Genomic DNA, 22,866 nt, shown 5'->3' on the forward strand with positions numbered 1-22,866 from the left:
AGACTCTCTAACTCCTATACTATGTACTGCGACAATCAAGCTGCTATCTTTATGCAAAAATAAAGTGTTCCACGAGCGGACCAAGCATATTGAAGGGGACTGCCATTGCATTCGTGACAAAGTAATAGCAGAGATCATTTCGACTTCATTTGTCGCATCATCTCAGCAGCTTGCGGACATCTTCACCAAGAGCCTGTCAGGAATCTCCTATGATAGGATTAGTACCAATCTGGGGATGATTTATCTATATGCTCTAGCTCGTGGGGGGGTTGTTATATAAGGCCCTTTAGACCTAATCCACTATCACTTTCTCTCTCTCTCTATTTTTTCCCACATGGATTAATTCTCTAATCCTACTGCCATTAGCATATATTAAGGCATGTAATCCTCTCTTATTAATATAGAAAGGAATATAATAATTCTCTCTTTTCCACGAGTAGCATTGAGAACCTAGTTCCCATTGAATCATTACAATGATTTCCCCTGAGATTCCACAGTCATTATAAGAACTACCTTCCACAGTAATTTAGGTTTCATCATCCAAAATTGAATGATGGCTTAATCTACTATGTAGGCAACTAGATATCAGTGTTTTGATGTTGACATGGAAACCAAATCCTAGTGTTCTGCCTCTCACAGGGCAACAAAATCCCGGTGTGTTGGCTGAAAATAGGAAACCAAAAGCCAGTGTTTTGGTTGTCAAGAGGTCCCAAATGCCACCGTTTAGCATTAATTTGGAGGCAACTGGATCTCAGTGTTTTGTTGTTGACAAGCCAACTAAATCCCAGTGTTCTGTGCCTAACATGGGACTAAATTTCTAGTGTTTTGGATGTTAACAAACAACAAGATCCCAGTGTTTTGGCTGTCGAGAGGAAACCAAATGCGACTGTTCTGCATTAATTTAGAGGCAACTAGTTCTCAGTGTTCTGCTATTGATAAGGCTACTAGATCCCAGTTTGTGCTTTCAACATGGCAACCAAGTCCCAGTGTTCTGCCTCTAATAGGGAAACATAATCCTAGTGTTTTGGCTGCCAAGAGGCAACCAAATGCCCGTGTTTTGGTTATCAAGAGGTACCAAATGCCACCGTTTTGCATTAATTTATAGGCAGCTAGATCTCAGTGTTCTGATGTTGACGAAGCAACAAATCCCAGTGTTCTGCCTCTAACATGGCAACAAAATCCCAGTGTTTTGGCCGCAAAGAGGCATGGCCAAGAGGCAACTAGATGCCACTGTTCTGCATAGTACAAACCCGATTGGCATGCAAGGATAGGAGGCCAAAGTTGTAATGTGGGCATCAAATTTTTTTCCAAAATGGGCTCAAAAGCCTACTTTGGAATCTATTATTTTGCTTTGAAAGTTCCACAGTAGAAGTCTATAGCAAAACTTTCTATGGAAATTTTTTTCTTTGACATTTCAACACAATTTAAAAATTCTATGACTTATCATGTCGGTTCGGACCAGACCAAATAACGTGTTCCGATCTGAACCGTTGAAATGGTTTCAAAGCTTCCCGACTGCGTTGATTTCGGAGCGGGAAAATATTTTTTAATCAGATTTCCTGTTTTCCTAATTTGTAACAAATTATCATGAGGCCGGGCCGGCGATGACGTGTATCGATCTAGGCCGTTGAACTCGTGTGGCAGTCTCCAGAGCGGCCCACCGCCTCGCGCGAAGAACACTATAAATGTGGAGGCAGGAACAATTTCCAAGATCGAGCAAATCAGAAATCTAGGGTTTTTGCGAAGATGCCGAAGAACAAGGGAAAGGGAGGGAAGAATCGGAAGAGAGGGAAGAACGAGGCAGACGATGACAAGCGTGAGCTCGTGTTCAAGGAGGATGGGCAGGAGTACGCGCAGGTTTTGCGCATGCTCGGCAACGGAAGGTGTGAAGCGATGTGCATCGATGGGACGAAGCGACTCTGCCACATACGAGGGAAGATGCACAAGAAGGTATGGATCGCCGCTGGAGACATCGTGCTAGTCGGTCTTCGCGATTATCAGGACGATAAGGCCGATGTGATTCTCAAGTATATGCCGGATGAAGCTCGTTTGTTGAAGGCGTATGGCGAGCTTCCTGAGAACACGAGGCTCAACGAGGGTATTGCCGGTGGGCTCGACGAGGAAGATGAGGGTGCTGGTGATGACTACATCGAGTTCGAGGACGAGGATATTGACAAGATCTGAGGGATTCTTGAGAAAGCGGGGAGAGTGTAGAGATAATCTCGTCTTGGCAGACTGGTTTGTGTAACACCTCCATTGTTTATCGTATACTTGTTTTCTGATCCGACAGATATCTCGAATTATATTGATTACCCTTTGCTTTAATAGAAACCCTAAACAGGCATCGGATGTTTAATACCTTGGTAGTTTTTTTGTTTGATATAATTAGGGCAGGGAAGAAAACCTTTTTCTTTGCTGACAAACGAGTCAGGAAGAAGTGCAATTTGAAAAATTGAATGGAAAAACTTTTAGCTTGAACACTTTTTATTCTACAAATACAACAAGATCAGATCTTTGTTCTTGGACTGCGAGGAACCCTACTATGCGTAGGAAACCTGGGGCACCCTCTTGGGGTGTCTGCGGCGGATGAATTTTGAGATCTGCCTTCTCCTCAGCAAAGCCCAGAGAAGAATCAAGGTAAGAGTCACAAGAAGCAGGGGTAAGTAGAAGTCTCTGAAAGAATCTGAAGGGCTCCATCGCCCCTTGTCGTTGCATAGGCAATTGAGGGGTGAAATGAGGCTGAATTTGCTGCCCATCTCATCCACAGGCTCAAGAACAAAGTCTAAGTTCATGGCTTCCCCTTCAAGCAGTGTGATGCGAGTGGTCTTAGACTTGTATCCACTTTTCGACGCTGTCACTGCACGGAAACAAAGTTTAAACTTGTTCTTTAAGTTTTTACTGTAGCGTACAACATGTTTATGCTAATTAACAATGAGGATCATAATCTTCCGTATAAGTGGGAAAATGTTCAGGGCACAGGGATTACTGGAGAAGAACAAATGGAAAGTTTTAAAATGATTTATAATCACGTGTGTAGGTTTTTATATGATCCCTGCTACAAAAGTTTGTGGGGATTACATCTTCCATAAACGTGAAAAAATGTTCAATGACCATATTTTTTGGAAATTTTTGATATGGTTCAGAAGAAAAATATGTAGGTTTTAATATGGTCCCAGGTATCAGAAGGGAGAAAGTATTCGGTTAGAATGATTATCTTTAAAGAATCATAGGGAAGTGTAAAAATAAAACCTTCATAGTCCTGGCCTGGAGCAAGCATGCGATGAAAATCGCCGAATTGTAAGCTAGCATTCACCTGAAAGCTCCGGGATTAGGTTAAGGGGTTTTGTGCTAAGAAAGAAGTATCAAACGCTAACATTATTTAGGGGACTTTGGGGAAACAGTGTCCATCTCTACAAGTTCATGCATTCATTAGTTTCAATCGGTATAATTTGGTGCATTAAACATGCATACCTTATAATCTATCCCTTTAATTGAAACAGAGGCTGGTAAGGGTTGCCCCGTGGATGACGATACAATTCTTCCGTGCAGTCCGGCCTAAAAGATAAGAGAATAAATATCAATCCTGTAATACCATTATCAGAGAAAAAAAGAACATTAAAAACCAAAAAAACGGCTGGAAGAATACGCTGAAAATAAAAATCTGGAAGATCAAGCTCCCTCCAAAATGTATTTCTAAATACTGTCTATTTTGGATACAATTGAAGTATGACTGCCATGTACTTCCATCATTTTTATTTTATTTTTGCAAACTTCTCCGCTTTTTTTTACACATGACATTTGTCCATACCCTCTTAAACAACTTTCTTAGTGCCGGCTAGTAAAGATCTCAAATCAAAATATTTGTCATAACTCAAAAGTATTTTAATTCAAAAAAAAAAGATCTCAAATCAATCTGTGCTACCTATGTTAAAATCCAGTACGACTACCTGCCACTGCATGCTACTCTTTTAAAATGCAAGGGAGCAAGGAAAATGTGGCAGCTAGTACCAATCGATCTTTATAGGATACAAGGTTTTTTGCTTGTTGGATCTATGTTAAAGTCCTCTATATTCTTTTTCAAATTCTGCATCATTTGAATCAGTATTTCTCTGTTCTAATGCAAGAGCCTATTTCAATGCAAAATTGTGGGTGTACCTTTGGACTACCGGCATTATCCATGAGTTGGCATTTTTTAACATACCCCAACAAAACCGCGTAGCTGAAAGGAAGATTGGGCATGCTGTCGAGACGACTAGAGTCATTCACCGAGAAGTACCAAAATATTTTCTGGGAGAGGCTTTGCTAACAACTGTCCATCTGATCAATTGCTTGCCCCCAAAAGTTCTTGGTTATAATAAGAGTTTACGAGACCTCATTACTTAGTTTTTTCCCTTGTCAAAATGGGAGCTGGCTTGAAACCCAGAAATTTTGGGTGCACAGCCTTTGTGCAAATACACAACTCAACCGATAAGCTCAGTCTGAAAGTCCTTAAGTGCGTATTTGTTGAATACTGATACATTTCTCTCCAGAAGTTTTTCTTCGATGTGACTCCCATAATGTAAACCTCAATTGGATAGAGATGGATGGGTCAAAGACGGAGACGAATGAGAGAGTTCTGGGGATGGAGAGGAGAACGGGAATGGTCAGGGAAGAGAACGAATGGAGGAGGTAGGGATTGAGCAGAGACCTGAGGACACAATGAAGAAGAGGTGATCACAAGGACAAAAAACTTGTGAAGCTTCTATGACAAGATTGACAAAAAAATTTCATAAATCGAAGACTTCACACAATTATCTTATCTGTGGATGAGACGTAGAGCAATATTAGAGAACTGAGAATGATATCCGATGAGAGACGGATCGATGCCTCCCTCGTCATAAAAGGAATTCAGTCAATTTGACCTTCTTCAAGATCTGCAGCAGGAGGATCTCCCACTTGAAGTCTAAAAAAGGGTATCAATGACTGCCCTCCTCCCATTCTTTATTTATAGGCCCTAACTCCACCCCCTTAATTTGAATACACATGGGCACATCAGACCACATGTGTGTATTTTGGTGATTTCTCTTTGTATTATGATAGGTTCTCGATGGAACCTTAGAGCAGTAGAAAAAAGGGATTTGTGAAATTCTTTCAATCAGGGGTATTTTGTGGGAGCTCACTATAACTCATGACAGTTCCACTGTACTTTATTGTGATATTAAGTGTGCTATTGACATAGCTCATAACCCAGTTCAACATGATAGAATAAAACATTGGAAATGTCCATTGGGGAAATACCCATGTGTTATTTGGAACTGATATTGACAAGGGGAATATAGTTCTGGATCGTCCCGGACGTGGACGAAGGACGGGGCGGGACGCGACTAATTTCGTCCCGTCCTACGTCCGATTTTAGCTCAGGGACGAAGGACGGGACGGTTTTTCGTCCACCGACAAAAAAACCGTCCCGTCAATAAACTCGGGACTTAGTGGTTAGCTATTGAGAACATAACAACACTCACCGGTTTGTCAAATGACTTAAAAAGACTCTTAGATCAATCTTACCTTGACGGTCCACGCAATAAGATTCAGCATGCTCACTCTGTTCATCATCCAAATAGCCTCTAGCTGCAAACATATAGTAGGAGGGAGGGAGATATAAGTAGTTCAATAAAGAGAAATCTGGAGGCTATTTAGAAATTTCTAAAAGGGGAATCATGTACAATCAGCTAGTATCATTAATATCCGATGAATATGACACTGCAGAAAATAGAACAAACCTCAGCTGCCTTGGGCCATTTAATATCACTAAGTTCAAGAGTCAATTCAAAACACCCACCATGAATGTAATTCCAGTCTTGCATGCCTCCATAAATTGGGTACCTAAAGAAGTAAGGAAGCTATTCATGACTCACATATGTGGCAACATCATTCACCCATCAGTAGATTGGATAATCAATTGGAGCATTTCAAAACTACGAGAGTAAGATTCTTTATGAAACTCACCAATGGGCACCGTTTGTCACGCCATTAGGAAATTCAGCACTCATGGACATGTTCAAGTGAGAAAGGCTGTAAACTTTGGCCATTTCACGGAAAGTCTTGTCATCCGGACTCGCATTATATTCCTTCCTGAAATAATATGCAAACAATATCGGTTTGGACAGTTCTTTAAGTATAATGACAATTCAAATGAAATAATGTACGATGATAATTGCAGAGGTAAAATTTAGAATAGTATTCATGAACAAGGTAACAAAACTGGATGGTTTATCGTTAATATACCAGGATAACGAGAGCGCTGAGAAGAGGACTGATAGGATCCGTGAACAATAACGGTTCGGACAAAACGCCGTTCGGTCCAAGATAGCCAGATATGGAAATGTAGAATCAAGAAAACCACAGAATGGGATAGCGTTCCACCAGAAGTGGGAATCGTCTGGTACATTTGCTGGCGTCCTCCTTTATTTACAGGGTGGTTATCCCCTAATGTAGTTGGGCTGACGCGGCATGACTTGCGCGGTTGCCCCTTCTCCTTTTATAAGTTCTTGGAAAGAACTTATCAATACTCCCTGCTTGGACTTTAAGCTTGTCCTCAAGCTTAAATTGAGGAAACGATTTGTGGAGTAGTTGCGCATCTTCCCATGTTGCCTCGCAGGACGGTAAATTGGACCATTTTACTAGCACTTCTAACCCCTTTGAAGTTTGCCGAGTTTGGAGAATGCTTTCTGGAGAAACCTGCCATTCCAGCTCTGAAGTTAGAAACGGAGGAAGAGATTGTGCAGTACATGAATCTCCCAAGGCTCGTTTTAATAATAATGCATGAAATACAGGATGCAATGTCGATGATGTTGGTAGATCTAGGCGATATGCAACTTGACCAATTCTTTTTAAAATTTTGTATGGCCCAAAATATTTCGGGCCTAACTTTTCAAAAGTCCTTCTTGCTAAACTCTTCATCCTGTAGGGTCGAATTTTCAAATAAACCAGTTCGTTTTCTTTGAAGGATTCATCTCTTCTATGTTCATCGGCTTGAGCTTTCATTCTGGACTGGGATTTAGATAAATGTGTTTTGAGATTTGTGAGCATTAAATCTCTTTCTCTTAATAGCTGATCAATGGAGTCAAAAGGGGAAGCTGGAGAACCATATCTGAGCAAGGAGGGGGGACCCCTTCCATAGACCGCTTTGAATGGGGATGTCCCTATGGATGTATGGAAAGAAGTGTTGTAGTTATATTCTGCCCAATGAAGCCACTGGCTCCATTTTCTTGGATTATCTGAGGAAAAACAACAAAGATAACATTCCAACCCTCTGCTAGTGACTTCAGTCTGCCCATCTGTTTCTGGATGGTAAGAAGAGCTAAATTTTAACTCCATGCCCTGTAGTTTATGAACTTCCTTCCAGAAATTGCTGGTGAACAAGCTCCCTCTGTCGGAAATGATTGACCTAGGAGTTCCATGCAGTTTAACAATCTCTTTAGTAAACAATGCTGCAATCAAATTTGCTGAAAATGGGTGCTTGACTGCTAAATAATGTGCATATTTGCTTAGTCTATCAACAATTACCATTATAGAATCAAACCCATGTGATATTGGTAAGCCTTCTACAAAATCCATAAAGATATCTTCCCATATTTGTGCAGGAATAGGAAGTGGCTGTAATAATCCGGCTGGAGATAATGTCGATGCTTTGTGTTGTTGGCATATGTGACACTGACTTACATATATCTTGATCGCTTTCCTCATTCCTTTCCAGAATACTTGTTGAGATACTCTTTTAATAGTTCTCCTGAATCCACCGTGTCCTCCTATTTTGGAATCATGAAATTCTCTTAAGACCAATGGTATTAAAGATGAATTTTCAGTAAGCAAAATACGATTTTTTTAGCAAAGGAGGCCTTGGCAAATAGAATAATTTGGAACTGCTTCAACCTCTTGCTCTAATGTGCTCTTGATTTTAGAAAGCCTCGGATCTTGAAGGATTTCTTGATAGATTGTGGGCTTGTCTAGCCAATGTGTGAATGTAAGTGAGCAACATCCTCCCTCCTCTTCATTTATAGATCTGGAGAGGGCATCAGCTACTATATTTTTCTTTCATGTCTTGTAATGAATATCAAAATTGAAACCAAGCAGTTTAGATAACCACTTATGATAATGTAAGGGAACTTCTTTCTGTTCAGATAAAAATCTCAGACTGAATTGGTCGGTATATATAGAGAACTTCTGAAACATAAGGTAGTGCTTCCATTTATGGATAGCCCACACCACCGCTATCAACTCCCTTTCATATGCAGACTTAGATCTGGTTCTTGGAGATAAAACTTCGCTGAAATACGCAATTGGATGCGATTTTTGTAGTAAGACTGCTCCCACAGCGTGACCTGATGCGTCAGTTTCTAAGGAGAAAGGTAGAGAAAAAGCAGGTAATTGTAAGACTGGAGCTGATGACAATGCTGCTTTTCAATTCTTGAAAGCTATTTCAGCCTCATCTGACCATCTAAAAGAATTCTTTTTCAATAGAGTAGCAAGTGGTAGAGCAAGCTCCGCATATTTATGGACAAACCTTCTGTAATAACCAGTTAAACCCAGAAAACCTCTCAATTGTTTAATGGTTGTTGGAGACTTCCATTGTGAAATGGCTTCTATTTTTGAAGGATCAGTGGATACGCCTGCAATTGATATTCCATGCCCCAAATACTCCACATACTTTCTACCAAATTGACATTTTTCTGGTTTGATGTGTAAACTGTTTTGGGCTAAAACTTCAAATACGGTGACTAGATGTTCTTCATGCTGACTTGAATCTCTGCTGTAAACTAGAATATCATCAAAGAACATTAGTACAAACTTCCGTAAGTACTTTTTAAATATTGTATTCATGAGGGATTGAAATGTCGCTGGGCCATTAGAAAGTCCAAAAGGCATTACATTGAATTCAAAATGACCCTGGTGTGTCTTGAAAGCAGTTTTGTGGATGTCTGAAGGGTCCATTCTTACTTGATAATAGCCAGACCTGAGATCCAATTTCGAAAAAGTAGACATTCCCTGTAATTCTTCCAACAATTCATCCACAATTGGTATAGGAAAACGATTAGGAATGGTCATCTTGTTCAGAGCTCTGTAATCGATGCATAATCTGTAACCTCCTTTCTTTTTAACCAATAAAGCTGGGCTTGAGAAACAACTATTTGATGATCTAATAATATTCATATCAAGCAGTTCTTGTGTCAAAGTTTCTAGAACATTTTTGTGCAAGTAAGAATATCGGTAAGGTCTCATGTTGATTGGTGTGGATCCCGGCATAAGATGAATTTTATGATCGCAATCTCTAGAAGGTGGTAACTCTCTTGGTTTTTTAAATACCGATGCAAATTTGGACTGTAATGCATGCAAATATGAAGCAGGATCAAGAGATTTTACCTCGGCTGTGGCAAAGAGGTGTCGCTGATTTATCCAGTGCACGTGTCGTATTGAATTTATCCAATCTTCATTAGCCCTTTCATCTTCAAACGAAGAGGGTCGTTTCCCGTTTAACTCTGGGTCTGCTTTAATAGTAACAATTTGCCCCTGCCATAAAATTTTCAACATAAGATGGTCATAGTTAGAGTGAAACCAACCCAAGGATCTGAGATAAGTGATGCCTAGGATGATATCCAACTTTCCCAATTCAAACGGAATCATATTCTGTTGTATGGAAATTCCCTGGAATTGCAAAGGTACATTAGTGCAAAGTCCTGTGGTCTGTCTGTATGACCCATCAGCTAGAACTATATGAAGTTTATGATAAGGTTGTACTGGAATATTCATTTGAGCGATTAGATTGTTGTTGATGCAGTTGTAAGAAGCTCCCCCATCGATCAATATTTTCACCTTCCTACCTCTGAGAAATCCCCATAGCCTCAAAGAACCATGTGTGTTATAAGTTATAAGGAAGGAAATTGGGTTGAGGCTGGACTGCCATAAGGATTCCATAATTTGCTGGATCTTCGTCTAGTTGCATGAGGTCTTCTTCTGGGACAGGTTGGGCGTCTTCTTCTTCTTCCTCCTCTTGCAGCATATAAATGTTCACCTTCTTTTGACACTTGTGGCCAGGGGTATATACTTCGTTGAAACTGTAACACAAGCCTTTCTCTTTTCTCTGAAGGAATTCTTCTGTGGATAATCGAGTAAATTTCTTCTTTCCTTGCTTGTTTGCTTGGTCCGTTGTTATGATTGGAGCAGAAGGGCGTGAAACTTGCGCATTATTCTGATATTTGCCACATTGAATATAAGGGGTGCCCTGACGATAATTGTTGCTTGGATTAGAATTTCTCCCGGTGCTCGTCTTCCTTACAGTTCTATTATCCAGTACCTGTAGACTGCTCTCAGCTTCTAATGAGAAATCCATTATTTCTTGTATGTCATATGGTCGATATTTGTTCAATTCTGATCTAATGTCTGGTTGTAAGCCCCTGAGATACGCTGTCTCATGCACATCTGTAGGTAAATGTGATAAGAATGCAGCTAGGTCTTCAAACTCTGACCTATAATCTGATACTGAACCATTCTGTTGTAGATTCATTAATCTTTCACAAAGTGATTTAGAGGAGAGTTTGTATCTTTTTTCAAAATATTGCCGAAATACAAACCAGTGATCAAATCCAAAATTTTCTTGTGTATATGAACCAGCCCTGAGCAGGACCTTCCATATGCAAAGATACTAAATGAAGTTTCTCAGAATCAGGAATGCGATGTACCTTAAAAAATCTTTCCACACAATTTAGCCATCCTTGAGCATTTGCCCCATTGAAGTATGGCAAATCTCCTTTGCGAAATTCTGATTTTCCTTCTGTATATGCTTCTTGATTGACTGGTATTCGTGCACATCTTCTCTTGGGTTCCTCTTGTTGTTGATTCAGAGCTTGAGTTGAACCTTCTAATTTCGAATTCATTGACTGCAATTGAATCAAAATATTTGAAAGAATGTCGGCGGTGTCAGGTTGCTCTTGTAGTAAACCTTTTCCTTTTTCCATTGACCCTTCCATGCAGATGTAACCAAATAAACTGAATCAATAACAGTGAAATTTCTCCAGAGGACTTCTCTGATAATTGTTGGAGTAATCGTATCGTGATTCATGAAAGTAAGGATGATCTGATGACGATTTCTTGAAATCAAAGAATCAGTTAATTTTCGATACAAATCTTGCTCGAACTCTATCAATTGTAATATGGATGGAATGATAGAAGGATTTCCTGAAGTAATAAACCAGAATACTATTTCTTGAAAATTCAAGAACGGTTACTTTCACCCAATTTCTTGAAACTGTCAGATAATCGAAGTAAACTTTCTTCAGCGGATATAATCGGTCTGAAATTCCTCTTGGCGTTGAAATGTCGCAGGATCAATGCTCTGATACCAGTTGATAGGATCCGTGAACAATAACGATTCAGACAAAACACCGTTCGGTCCAAGATAGCCATATATGGAATTGTAGAATCAAGAAAACCACAGAATGGGATAGCGTTCCACCAGAGGTGGGAATCGTCTGGTACAATTGAGAAATGAGAAGATAGCAAACCGGGATCTCTCAATCCGAAATCTGGACGCAGGCCTCTCCTGCTCTCCAGCCCTCCCGCGCGCTGACGGGCCTTTGACTTTTCTTGAATCTCGATATCCCTTTTGCTGGCGTCCTCCTTTATTTATAGGGTGGTTATCCCCTAATGTAGTTGGGCTGACGTGGCATGACTTGCACGGTTGCCCCTTCTCCTTTTATAAGTTCTTGGAAAGAACTTATCAAAGACACATCAATCACATTGTACAATGTCACACCGCAAGATGTTTGAGGCAAGCTAAAAGCAGAGAAGTCTCTGACTCATCATATCTTTAAAATTGATTCATGTGCAATCATGTCAAAGGAGAACTTGACTCCCAGAAGGAACCATCAGAAATAACTGCTTCAAAGTGATGTAGAGAACCAGAGCCAACAACATCTAAGATGAGGATGAACATGGGTGGCCAACTGCTACACGCAACGGAGTGAGGCTGTGCAGACACTAAATCACATATTCTCTGGGTGACCATATCTCATAAGGTAACCTCAGTTCACAGTACAGATTTTTTTTGAATTCACATTTGTTCCCAAGATATGGGAAGAGTCACTGGGCAGTAAAGAATGGAGAAAGGCTACTGCATGGTAAGAATCAAACCTGGGAGTTAATACCACTACTGCATGGTAAGAAATTAGTTAGATACTGATGGATACATGTCCCAAAGTCTAATGCAGATGGAACACTTGAAGGATATAAATCAGGGTTATGTCAGTTTATTTATATTTCATTCCTTTGTCTATTTCATGCGAGTATCCCACACGTTATAAGTGACCCGCATGACTTATTTTACTCCGTGTCAGTGGGCCACTCACTTGATAAGTGGCCCAAACACATTATGTGGGACCTTGTCCACAAAGTAGTGCCCTTGCTATCAGCTATACCTCTTAACACAGTAAAGATAATACGACATACAAGGTTTATGAGAAACACTAATTGTCCAATTGCACTGCCGCTTTGCAATAATCATTTCTAGGAATTCAAGAAGTCATCTTGGAGATAACCAATATCCCTCATTCAGATAATCATTCGTTTGCACAATAACCTGATTAAAATATCAAGGTTATATTTTCTTCTCGATAAAAACGGTCAGCCTGAGATTTATTAGCCCCAGTTTTTTTTCTAATGTAACCATAGGGGCCCAATTTATTTAGGCCCATATGATGTCTCTCTTTATAGGTGAACTGAATCAATGGGCCAGATACTAGGGTCCATAGTGTATCTTTAATAAGATGAGTTCTCCCTCTCTATTAAGTAAGAATCGAGGTTTCCTTTCCTTAGGGTATCTTTAAGGTGGCGGTACCACTGGGGTCCAAGAACTCAGATTGTCGAAGAGATCCTTGTCCCCTTTCATCATACGCTTTGACAAAAAGCCAAAATAGATAATTTAATTGGTATTATCAATATATTGATTGAGATCATCCTAATGCAGAGGCAAAAACTTAAAACAAGAATGAACTGAAGCAGCTTAAGCTTCCATTAACAGACAAGTTTGAGGTCATCACCTTGAATCTGGAGTCCCATCCCATGGATAATTTGCAACTAGAGCACCCTACAAAAATCATTGGTCACTGATGAAAAGCACTAATCAAAATAGCATATTGATAATGTAAGCATAATAATAAGAGCACTCAAAACAGTGATATCAGAGTCGGCACCTTATCTTCTGAGTCTAATAATTTTCTGTACACCTCTGTTAGACATGTTTTGGATATATCTAGAAAACCAAGAGATTAAGTATTCAGGAACTCTGGTTTGATGATTGTTTCATCATACAGCACCATAAGTCATTTAAAGTCATTTAAAAGATGTATCCGTTTGAAAACTATGTATTTCACATAACTTTCAGCCTCATTCAAATGTCTAAGAAGAAACTTTCAAACTATGTATTTCACAGAAGCAACTAAAAGTTAATTACGCCCCCTCTAATCTTGACTCTGAAAAACTTCTATCACACCTTTTAGGATACATAGAAAGCTCTTGGTGCAATATGCCAGGCTTGGATCTTCTTCCAAACAATAAAACTCAATGTGTCTACCTCTCAAGAAATACCAAGACAATAGTTGGGTTTGTACCTTTTCAGAAACTTCTTTCTGATTTCCTTAAAATATATATGCATTTGAACAAAGAAACATTATAATTGACAACTAATTGCCACACGTGCCAAAACAACAAGGAATAATCAATATCGACAGGAGGTTTCACGTAAATAGGGGCACCATGCCAAAATTATCAGTCCAGGTCTCTGATTCCGATACCAGATGCCAGAATTTGTAAGTAGGCTATTCATTTCTCTGAACATTCATATACAGCAAAAGATATAGCATTATCTTCACTGAGGAAATGGTGAGATTATGATAAGTTCTTTCCAAGAACTTATAAGAGAAGAAGGAGCAATCGCTCAAAGTGATGCCACGTCAGCCCAACTACATGGGTAATAACCACCCTATAAATAAAGAAGGACGCCAGCCTAAAGAAGCATCGAGATTCAAGAAGTGAAGGCTCGCCAGCGCGCGGGAAAGGCTGGAGAGCAGGAGAGGCCTGCATCCAGATATCGGATCCTAAGATCCTGGTTTGCTGTTCTTTCTTCCATACACTTGTATCAGACGATTTCCACCTCTGGTGGAATGTTATTCATTCGGTGGTTTTCTTGATTCTACATTTCCATATTTGGTTATTGTGAACCAATACGGCGTGTTTCGAATTAATTGTTCAAGGATCTTATCAGATTACCTGGCCTGTCTCAATCATTTGTCCCTGAGAACTGATCACTTTTGTGATAAAGTTTGAAATACTTAGATTTAGAACAAAATCATCTCAAGATGTAACCTTGAAGTTGAAGGTCCCTTGAAGTTGAAGTTTCCCAGACTATTTGCTCTGACAAGGAACCCAATTGCCACAGTCAGCAAATGTTGGGACGGGGCTTGGGTCCCAACCCTCTCTGAGACATTATCGGACCTCCGGTTGGGGATGCAAGAGATCCTCCTCCCTCTCAGCCCATCGGCGGATTCTCGAGATGGATGGGTATGGCGGGGGCCACCTTTCTCAGTGAAGGATGCATACTTGAAGATTCGAGGGGTAGCAAGGGATGACCCAGCAGTCAGTCAGGCATGTCACATACTGTTGAAACTAAAGATTCCCTTTAAAGTGAGACTCTTCTGTTCGTTGTTGAGGAGACGGAAAATCGTCACAAGGGTCTATCGGCGGAGGTGGGCACCAGCAGAGCCCGTCATTTGCCCCTTGTGTGCTGGGGGCAAGGAAGACTGCTCACACCTTCTCTTCACGTGTCATCTCGCTCAGGGTGTATGGGCATAGCAGCAGATTTCAGGGGTGAATATATCCTCAGGCGACGATTTTTGGGCATCAGTCACGACTGGTAGATACCGAGCAGAATGGAGTGGGGGAGAATTCTCGCAGTACTATGGGCGTTATGGTTGCACCGAAACGAAGTGGTGTTGAAGGGAGGAAAGGCTTCAGTTGAGAGTGGCATATACAATGTTGTGGCGCTAGTGTCTTTTTGGGGTGTAGGGGGATAAAAACAGGCCGTGCAGTCATATCTGTAAATGATGTGTACATGACTTTGTTTTTTTAATAGTATCAGGTGGGCCACCGGTTCCGGGTGGTCTGCCCTGTTTTCTTAAAAAAAAGAATCTCAAGATTTAACCTGAATGATATTCAGTCTTATCATAGTTCATCTAACGCAGTAAAAGCCACTAAAGACACCCTCTGCTTAAATAACGTGGTGGTATAAATTTTAGGCCTCAACATAGGAGATTTTTCACTTGCACGTCTAATGATAATCAAAGTCCTAAATATTTCGACCAAATAAAATCTTCAGGCCTAAAATCTCAATATGCCAGTTTTCACATTCATGAGTCCTTCCACATCTACCAGCTCTGTGAGATATTGGGCTCACTGAACAGCAGTCAACCTCTATCTCAACTTATGAGGATGAGCTTGAGGTGAAGGTCATTTTTTTTGAAGAAAAATGGAGGGGAGATCACACAAAATTGGTTGACCTCCCAATGAGAAAAAAAGATATGATCATTAAGTACATGTAAGGCCTAAAAGGCTGCCTGAGCCTTGGCCACGGGCTTTTAAACCATGCAGAGGAAAAATCTGCAGCTGCTTGTACCACAGCGTCCATTGTTGCTTCCTGTTTCGTTGAAAATGACTTTGCTCCTGTGCAGCTGTAGTGCCCAGAGCACTGCAAAGGGTCAAACCTGCCCCTCTTGCCCCCTGAGAGTACCACTCTGTATAGAGTCTCAAAAGGCCTCCACAGAGACATCCACCCCTGTGATTGGCTGATGGGTCCATATGGCTCGGGGAATCAAAGAAGAGATGGATGCAGTCCTCATCACCGTTTGTGCACATCACACACTCTGCCAAAGCTTCTGGGAGCCATCTCCTCCAGACATCCTTCGTTACTAATCTTCGTCGAAGGAGCAGCCAACAGAAACATCCCACCTTAACGGGGAACTTGTGTTGCCATATGATGCGACACGCACGGAGGATCATCAGGTCTTCCCCTATGTGTCTGCGCTGAGCTTTGTATAAGCATCTCGAACAGAGGATGTGCATATCCACCCATCATGCGTCCCTCCCAGCAGACGTAAGTATAATAGGATCTGCTGCATCCTTGTAAAATCTTCCACTCTTTAGTCAGACTGGGTGTCACCCAGACATGGGGTCCATACGCCATCCCAGCACTCTTGAACTGTGGCATGGGGGTCTGTGCAAGGGCAAACAGGCACAGGAATTCTGTCTTCAATGTTCATCGGGTGGACCATGCATCTAGCCAAAAACAAAATGTCGTGTCATCTCCCAGCTTGGCTTCACAGAAATCCGGGACTTGAGGAAACACATGCCTCAGCTTTTCCCAGAATGCGGATACCGTTCGGACTGGAACTGCACAAACCTCCTAGTCCAAGCTTGATCCATATATGTCTTTCGATGCCCATGCAGCCATAGATGTATCTGGTCCCATGAGTATGTACACCCACTTGGCCAGTAATTATAGGTTGAGAGCTTGCAATTTCAGTACTCCCAATACCCCAAATGAATAGGTCTGCACACTATATCCCACGATACAATGGCCATCCCCCTTCCCACCTCCGATCCTGAGCTTTTCATAGAAATCATCTCATCATACCTTGCGGACACTTCCTGGCCCCCACCGGTAATTTCAGCGGTAAGAGGTAGAAGGTGGATATCGCTGAGCACATGTGTAGCAGCACCACCAGTCATCCTCCCCCTCGACATCACTCTGGTTTAACATCCCTCCAATTTCTGCTCTACCTTCTCCACCACTGGATGCCAATCTGCGGATTTGATATGAGCCCCTGTTAATGGAAGACCCAAATATCTCACGGGAAGTATACCACTAGGTGTCCCTAAGGTACTGAAACAGAGGACTTTCTCTTGCGATAATCCAAAACCAACAAAGGCTGATTTGGCGCGACTAATACGTGTAGAAACTCATATTGAGAAATCAGAGCAAAAAGTAGAAAATTTTACCCCATTAGAGTTTGATATATCTTCTTATAGAAGAGGGAGAGAAGATTAGTCAAATGGGTCAGAATAAGGGCCCATTAGACAGTGGAACATTAATGAGCCCACTACACAATAATATTTCAACAATATGTAGTCCCAAACAATCTGCGAAAAGATCTAGTAGGACGGATATGTTCTTAGCCTCCCCCTCGACCTCTCTATGGAAAACGTGGTATGGTCCGCATATTGTAGTAGAGGAATACCTGCCAGGAAACTAGGGGTCTGAAAACCTTTCAGCAGCCCGTTGGAGCAAGAATCTCTAGTGCTTATGGCACAGGCGTTCACGACCGAGACAAAGAGCAGTAGCGCTAGAGGGCATCCTTGTCTGACCCCTTGTTGCGGCCTTCGGGAAGACCCTTCACTAGCACCGCGAAAAAGTGGGATGTAATTTATCTTTTTATCCATCCCACCCAGTCGGTTGAAAGGGGTGCATTTGTGTATATGATTAAAACTATTTGGAAAGGTGAATCAAAGGAAGACAATGGAAAGAGAGAGTCCAACTTGAAAGAATCTACTAGTGATGATTCTAGGTGATCAATCTAGTACTGGATGGGTCATGTATGCGGCACTTGGCAGTATACTTCAATTTAGATTGGATTAATTTCATCTATCAAGGGACAGATGCACGAATCGGACAAATGCTCATGATCATTTGAGTTCTGGTTCCCACACCTCATCAAAGCCACCTTTCCCACCAGAGTTACAACTGAATAATAGGACAGTTCTTTAGAAGACATTCAATTAAAAAAATAATAATTGAAGGAGGGCAGTCGCCCAACAAAGTGGAAACCACCCAAAGGTTTTTAGACAATGACGAGAAGATACTTTCCTCAACTCAAAGTATATTTATGGACCATTTCAATTGGACAGGGAGGAAGAGGAAAAGAGAATGTCTTCTTTTCCCTAAATGCGGACCACTAAATCAAATTTTGAGAAGAATTTTTATCCAGCAGATAGAAAAGCTTGGACAAGATAACAACCCAGCAATTTCATTAAGGGGTACCTTTAGTGAATAGTTCTTTGCTAAAATGGGTAGGTTTCAGCCGTTATAAATAAGATACTTAAAATCGAATTGCACACCTTTTTTTTTAAAGAGAGCAGACGCTTGAAACAAGAAAAAAAGATGTAATTGTTTTCTAAACGGTTAAAAAAATTTAATCCGCGTGGATTATTATAGGTGTTTAGAGCATGTGCACTAGCATCCGAATGGAGGAAGAGAAGCAGAGAAGAACGCTGTCTCCATTGTAATTTTTTTATGGAAATCGTTCTGAACAGCTTCTTCCACTTCTAAAGACATTCCGCATCAGAATAGTAATCATGCAATTTTGAAACCAAATAATGACCAGATCAGAAAAAATGGCAATGAGAAATATGGGAGCAGAGTAAAGATGGTACCCCATGCAGACTTGCAGAAGCCGTAAAATGTTGCTCTTTAATCCAGTTCATGACAGCCAGAGTTTCTGGCTGGCGCAAGTACATGTCATCATTCATGGGGAAGAACTACAGACAAATCCCAGATCAGAGCAATGAAGTATCCAAACGGAGAATCCCCCACATATAGAGGTTTATTGATATCAAAGAACTAGTGGCATCTCCTCCCAAAAATAGTAAATAAATATGGTGTAGCGTTCACCTGATCAGGAAAATCTCGATTTAGGTCCACATTATTTGCATTTTCACGCCTTCTTAGAGTAAATCCGTCTGGATTCATTGTTGGAAGGATATGAAGATGGACATTCTTCACAATAAAAGTTGCCTACAGAAAACAAAGAAAATAAACAGGATCAAGGAAAAGTAAAGGTACAGGTCCTTGAGATGATTAAAGTGTACGAGATTCTAATGAAATAAGCAACCAAACCAAAGTAGCAACGAAGAAACATGAATAGTATAACCAAGACGAATTAATAACTGAGGAAAATGATACATGAGCGTGGGAGGATACCAAAGGATCTTTCATGAAATTGTCGCACAACCAATCAGCAAGTCGGAAAAGTAGCTCACGACCAACTGGTTCATCGCCATGCATGTTTCCAATAAACTGCACTAGTTACCAATCAGCAAATATTAAAGAGACGAAAATCAGTTAGACGTCCACAGCAATGCCCCACGAAACATAAACGGGAATAAGAAAGATCAAGCAAAATTCTTGAATGTTTTGACATGGAAGCAAGGAGAATGAGGGAGGTACAAAAGAGGTGGTCTTGGGTTTCATATTTTCAGGAGGAATGACTTTGACCTTTGAAAAACACTGCTCACCTATTGTGTTCTCGCAATCCAATTCGTAAAATTTGAACGGATACAGGGTTCTCTAATGCAATATATGATGTTTCAAAGCTAAATTCAGCGGAGTGCAGAATATGAAAACTAAAGTGGGTAAAGAAAATACTGTCATCTAACAAGCTTGAAACTAAATTCAGACCTTCTCGCAGACTCCAGATTCTAATCCAGAATAAATCCATGACAGCAGAAACATGTAGGAATAAATCGCTTACTAATTTTATTTTTCTGAAAGATGTTAATCGTAATTATAATACTGAAAAGTTGAGCTCACAAAGTCTTTGACGTCACAAAGAGAATGAAATCTCACAAGTCTGGTAATTTGAAGGTGCTATCCAAAACAATATTCACCAGAGTGAGTAATCATGCATGCAGAAGCTGATGAGAGAGATGAGAAGAAGATACGTGAACAAGGAGACAAGGGTAATAGGGCCACAGGAAGAGGCCACCGCCCTATCGAGAAAAAGTTCATAAATAGAGAACTAAGAGCAACAAATAATTCAACTAGAGAGAATGAATGGGATACATCAAGTGGGGGATAGTGCTAATGCTAAGATGGAGAAGGGAAGGCCCTTAAAATGTCCAATAAGAAAGCACAAAGGACGGATATGATAGGCCCAATAGGATGGAGATAACCCCATTCCACTCGGAGAAAGATTCCTACTTCCAGCAGTCTCAGTCAATAACACAATACCTTGAATGCAGGTTCTGGTTCTGTCATTCCTGGCTTGTCGGAGATTTCAATTGCCCACTACAGCAGCCAAAACCATCCGCGTTAGAGTTCAAACAAGCAGAATCTTCTAAGAAATATCATTATCCGCCGAGTTTCAATATTTGTACCAGCGAAAATCCATTCACACTCTGGCCGATACTGGAATAAGTCCCGAAAATCCCTCAATATGAGAGGAAGAATATCAGTCAGTGAACACATTTATTGGGATGACATTCGATCGAGGATAATGTGAAACGAATATGAAATACTGTGCCTTAGAACACCTGTTAACCTTTTCTATACAATTTCATGTATTTTCAGTCTGTAAGACAAACTCAAGCAACGATTTCAAAATCATTCTTCCTTTTTGCTTTCCTTGAAATTGACTCTTGACATCTTTACCTGTAAGTTCTAGATATGTTTCTGCATTTGAGACTAATTCTTTTAAATGCATGCTCGAGTTCCAAGTTGCTCATGTATCCATTTGTGAATTCCTTCCTGGCACAGTTCGGAGAAAAAATCCAGTAAAAGCTTTAGTCACCTTTCTAGAAAACGTGCACACAGAAGTAAAAGAAAAATCAGTATGTGTCATACATACGTTATCTCTGGTGATCTTTCCATAAGGTGTCGACCAGTTTTCCAGCTGGGCATTTCTGAATAATCCACGAAAATATCCATTGAAAATAAACCTAGTTACTTAAAAATGTCCATTGAAAATATCCCGATTAAACAAAGAATGCTGACAAGTCAAGGGTGAAAAAGCCTCGAAGTTTTTTGGCCAACATAATGGGGCATATTATAGTAGCATACATATTAAAATTCGGTTATCATTTAAAGTACATGAATTGAGAAATCAGCAACTCGTAACTTAGCGCCAAACCTAGTAATAAAAAGACCTGTATCTGAGTACATGAATATTTGATGAAATAATATCAAAAAACGTGCCCCGTCGTTTATTTATTTAAAGTATGAAATAAAAGTAATCATACGGCTATTTGTTCAAGCTTAGAGACTCGAATTACTAGCTCAGAATAACTTCAGGAGTGTGATTCAGTAAGAAACTTTGCATGAATGTCCTGAAAAATAAGTTCAGCTCAAACGTATGCCAGACACAAAAATGAGCACCGGAGCTAGAATTGCTTGTTCTCTATTATACTTTCACCTTTCCGATTTTCGCCGAGTCATATCTCCCAATCTTACTCCCACAGGGCCGGCTCTTTTTCCCACCCAATTATTCCTTACTTCTCCCAATCCAAGAGGATTAACAAATAATTTAAATGCGTCCACGAAATAAGTGCTTCCACATCGATCTAACTACGAATCACACTCCGGATACTGATTTGCTTGCAAAGAAGTTAATGATAAGACTCTGTAAAGTAAACTTGACGTCAAACAAGAAAAAGGAAAGTAACCAACTTGCAAGGTCTAACGTGGAACACGAGACGATTTCCAAGTTAACAACAATGACTTCATCCCGCAATCAATGTATCTACTTAAAATCCAAGAGAACGCAAATAAGATCTTCAAAATGACGGAAGTTGGGCGGCCGCCATGTGGGATATCGTTGATGGAAAATTCACCTGTGATCTTTCGGGAAGAAACCTCGCCATTGGCCACCGTCTTCAAGGGTAGAAAAGAAGCAAACGAAACAGCGGACAGGAAGACGAAGAAAACTGAAATTTCATCAATAGTAGCTCGTTCGCCGCTGCCTTTCATCGATTATCTCTTCCTCGACAGCTCTCTCTTGGATCGATCATCCGCGTTCTCCTCTCGGCGCTGTGGGAAACTAGACAGTCTCGACACGCAAAAGAATCAAAACTTATATCAGTCTAAAGTCTGCTCATGTTATTCTCTTCAAGTCTTAAGTTACTTCGTTAAGAATGTCCACATGAAATTATTTTATCACAAGTTACTAAGTCCTACTGGCTTATTCATGCTGCGCGGTTCAAAAATCGCACCGCACCGCGCACGAAGTTCGCCCTTGAGACAAAATTGAGCAAGGCTACATCAAGAACTCTAAAAATCATGTATGTGAACATCGTGTTTTGGAAGGTAAGCCTTTTTGCTCAATTAAATTATATTTTGAAATAGTTTTTAGGGTTTTTATGAAATGTCTTCATATGCATTCATATAAATATTGGTTAAATCCTCGTTCTAGATATGGGTGCCTGCATGATTGATGAGATTATTTGATTATCTTGTGTTCAAGAACTGAATCTGTATATATTCTTAAAACAACTGTCAAAATAAATTAAAATACTTTATAATCATTAAATATAATGAAAACTTTGGAAAGCCCTCAGAGCTATATGGGTAGGGTTCACCCATCTTGAGGCCAACATTTGAATGTTATATGGAGAGGAATCGATCTTGATGCCCTATATTGTGATCTATCAACTGATCTGATCAGATCATTCATGCTACATCACGATCTGGTTGAATCATTGATATTAAATGACAAATGAGATACATTGACTCATGTGTCCAGTAATTCATGAGTGTTATTAAAAATGTCTTCCTAATTGTATCGAGAATCTTTTAGAAAAATAACTTAAGGAATAAGAAGACCTAGTATAATGTGATGTGTGTTTTGATCAAAATTAACATTTTACAGATTCAGACTGAGAAACCGTCATCCCATTGACTCTGATTGGGATATATATTGGGACGAGCAATATGAAGCTCATCTTTATGGGAGTTTACTTACAAAAAAAAGGAAATTGATCCATGGTCAATTCTTTACCAGATAAATAAGAATT

The 22,866-nt window shown here is 40.3% G+C and overlaps 2 protein-coding genes across 3 annotated transcripts; one reads left to right on the forward strand and one right to left on the reverse strand.

The window, feature by feature from the left end:
• Positions 1-1,710: 1,710 nt before the first annotated feature.
• On the forward strand, positions 1,711-2,284 carry LOC144701071 (eukaryotic translation initiation factor 1A). Its single transcript, XM_078572758.1, has one exon. The coding sequence runs from the start codon at positions 1,747-1,749 to the stop codon at positions 2,182-2,184; it is 438 nt and encodes a 145-aa protein (XP_078428884.1). The 5' UTR covers positions 1,711-1,746; the 3' UTR covers positions 2,185-2,284.
• Positions 2,285-2,452: 168 nt separating this feature from the next.
• Positions 2,453-21,941, reverse strand: SOL1 (carboxypeptidase D). Of its 2 annotated transcripts, XM_078572756.1 has the most exons (15): positions 21,688-21,941; positions 20,706-20,760; positions 20,510-20,605; positions 20,236-20,266; positions 20,090-20,146; positions 19,061-19,156; positions 18,752-18,874; positions 18,514-18,618; positions 13,071-13,117; positions 5,986-6,111; positions 5,760-5,862; positions 5,545-5,607; positions 3,472-3,555; positions 3,250-3,313; positions 2,453-2,857 (listed from the first exon to the last, which is right to left on the reverse strand). In XM_078572756.1, the coding sequence occupies exons 1-15, from the start codon at positions 21,821-21,823 to the stop codon at positions 2,541-2,543; spliced, it is 1,503 nt and encodes a 500-aa protein (XP_078428882.1). In that variant the 5' UTR covers positions 21,824-21,941; the 3' UTR covers positions 2,453-2,540. The 2 variants fall into 2 exon arrangements, with proteins under 2 accessions (XP_078428882.1, XP_078428883.1); XM_078572757.1 differs by lacking the exons at positions 20,236-20,266; positions 20,510-20,605; positions 20,706-20,760 and having other exon boundaries at positions 21,688-21,876.
• Between the last annotated feature and the right edge of the window lie 925 nt (positions 21,942-22,866).

This window comes from Wolffia australiana, chromosome 3 (assembly GCF_029677425.1).
Source record: "Wolffia australiana isolate 7733 chromosome 3, ASM2967742v1".
Classification (NCBI taxonomy): Eukaryota; Viridiplantae; Streptophyta; class Magnoliopsida; order Alismatales; family Araceae; genus Wolffia; species Wolffia australiana.

Excerpts from the sequence above, each read along its gene's own strand:
- LOC144701071 (XM_078572758.1), top strand. The coding sequence starts at position 1,747 with ATGCCGAAGAACAAGGGAAAGGGAGGGAAGAATCGGAAGAGAGGGAAG.
- SOL1 (XM_078572756.1), bottom strand. The coding sequence starts at position 21,823 with ATGAAAGGCAGCGGCGAACGAGCTACTATTGATGAAATTTCAGTTTTC. Across the intron at positions 20,606-20,705 it reads GAAAGATCACCAGAGATAAC|GAAGGAATTCACAAATGGAT; the intron begins GTATGTATGACA and ends GAACTGTGCCAG. Across the intron at positions 18,875-19,060 it reads ATTTCATGAAAGATCCTTTG|GCAACTTTTATTGTGAAGAA; the intron begins GTATCCTCCCAC and ends TGTTTTCTGTAG.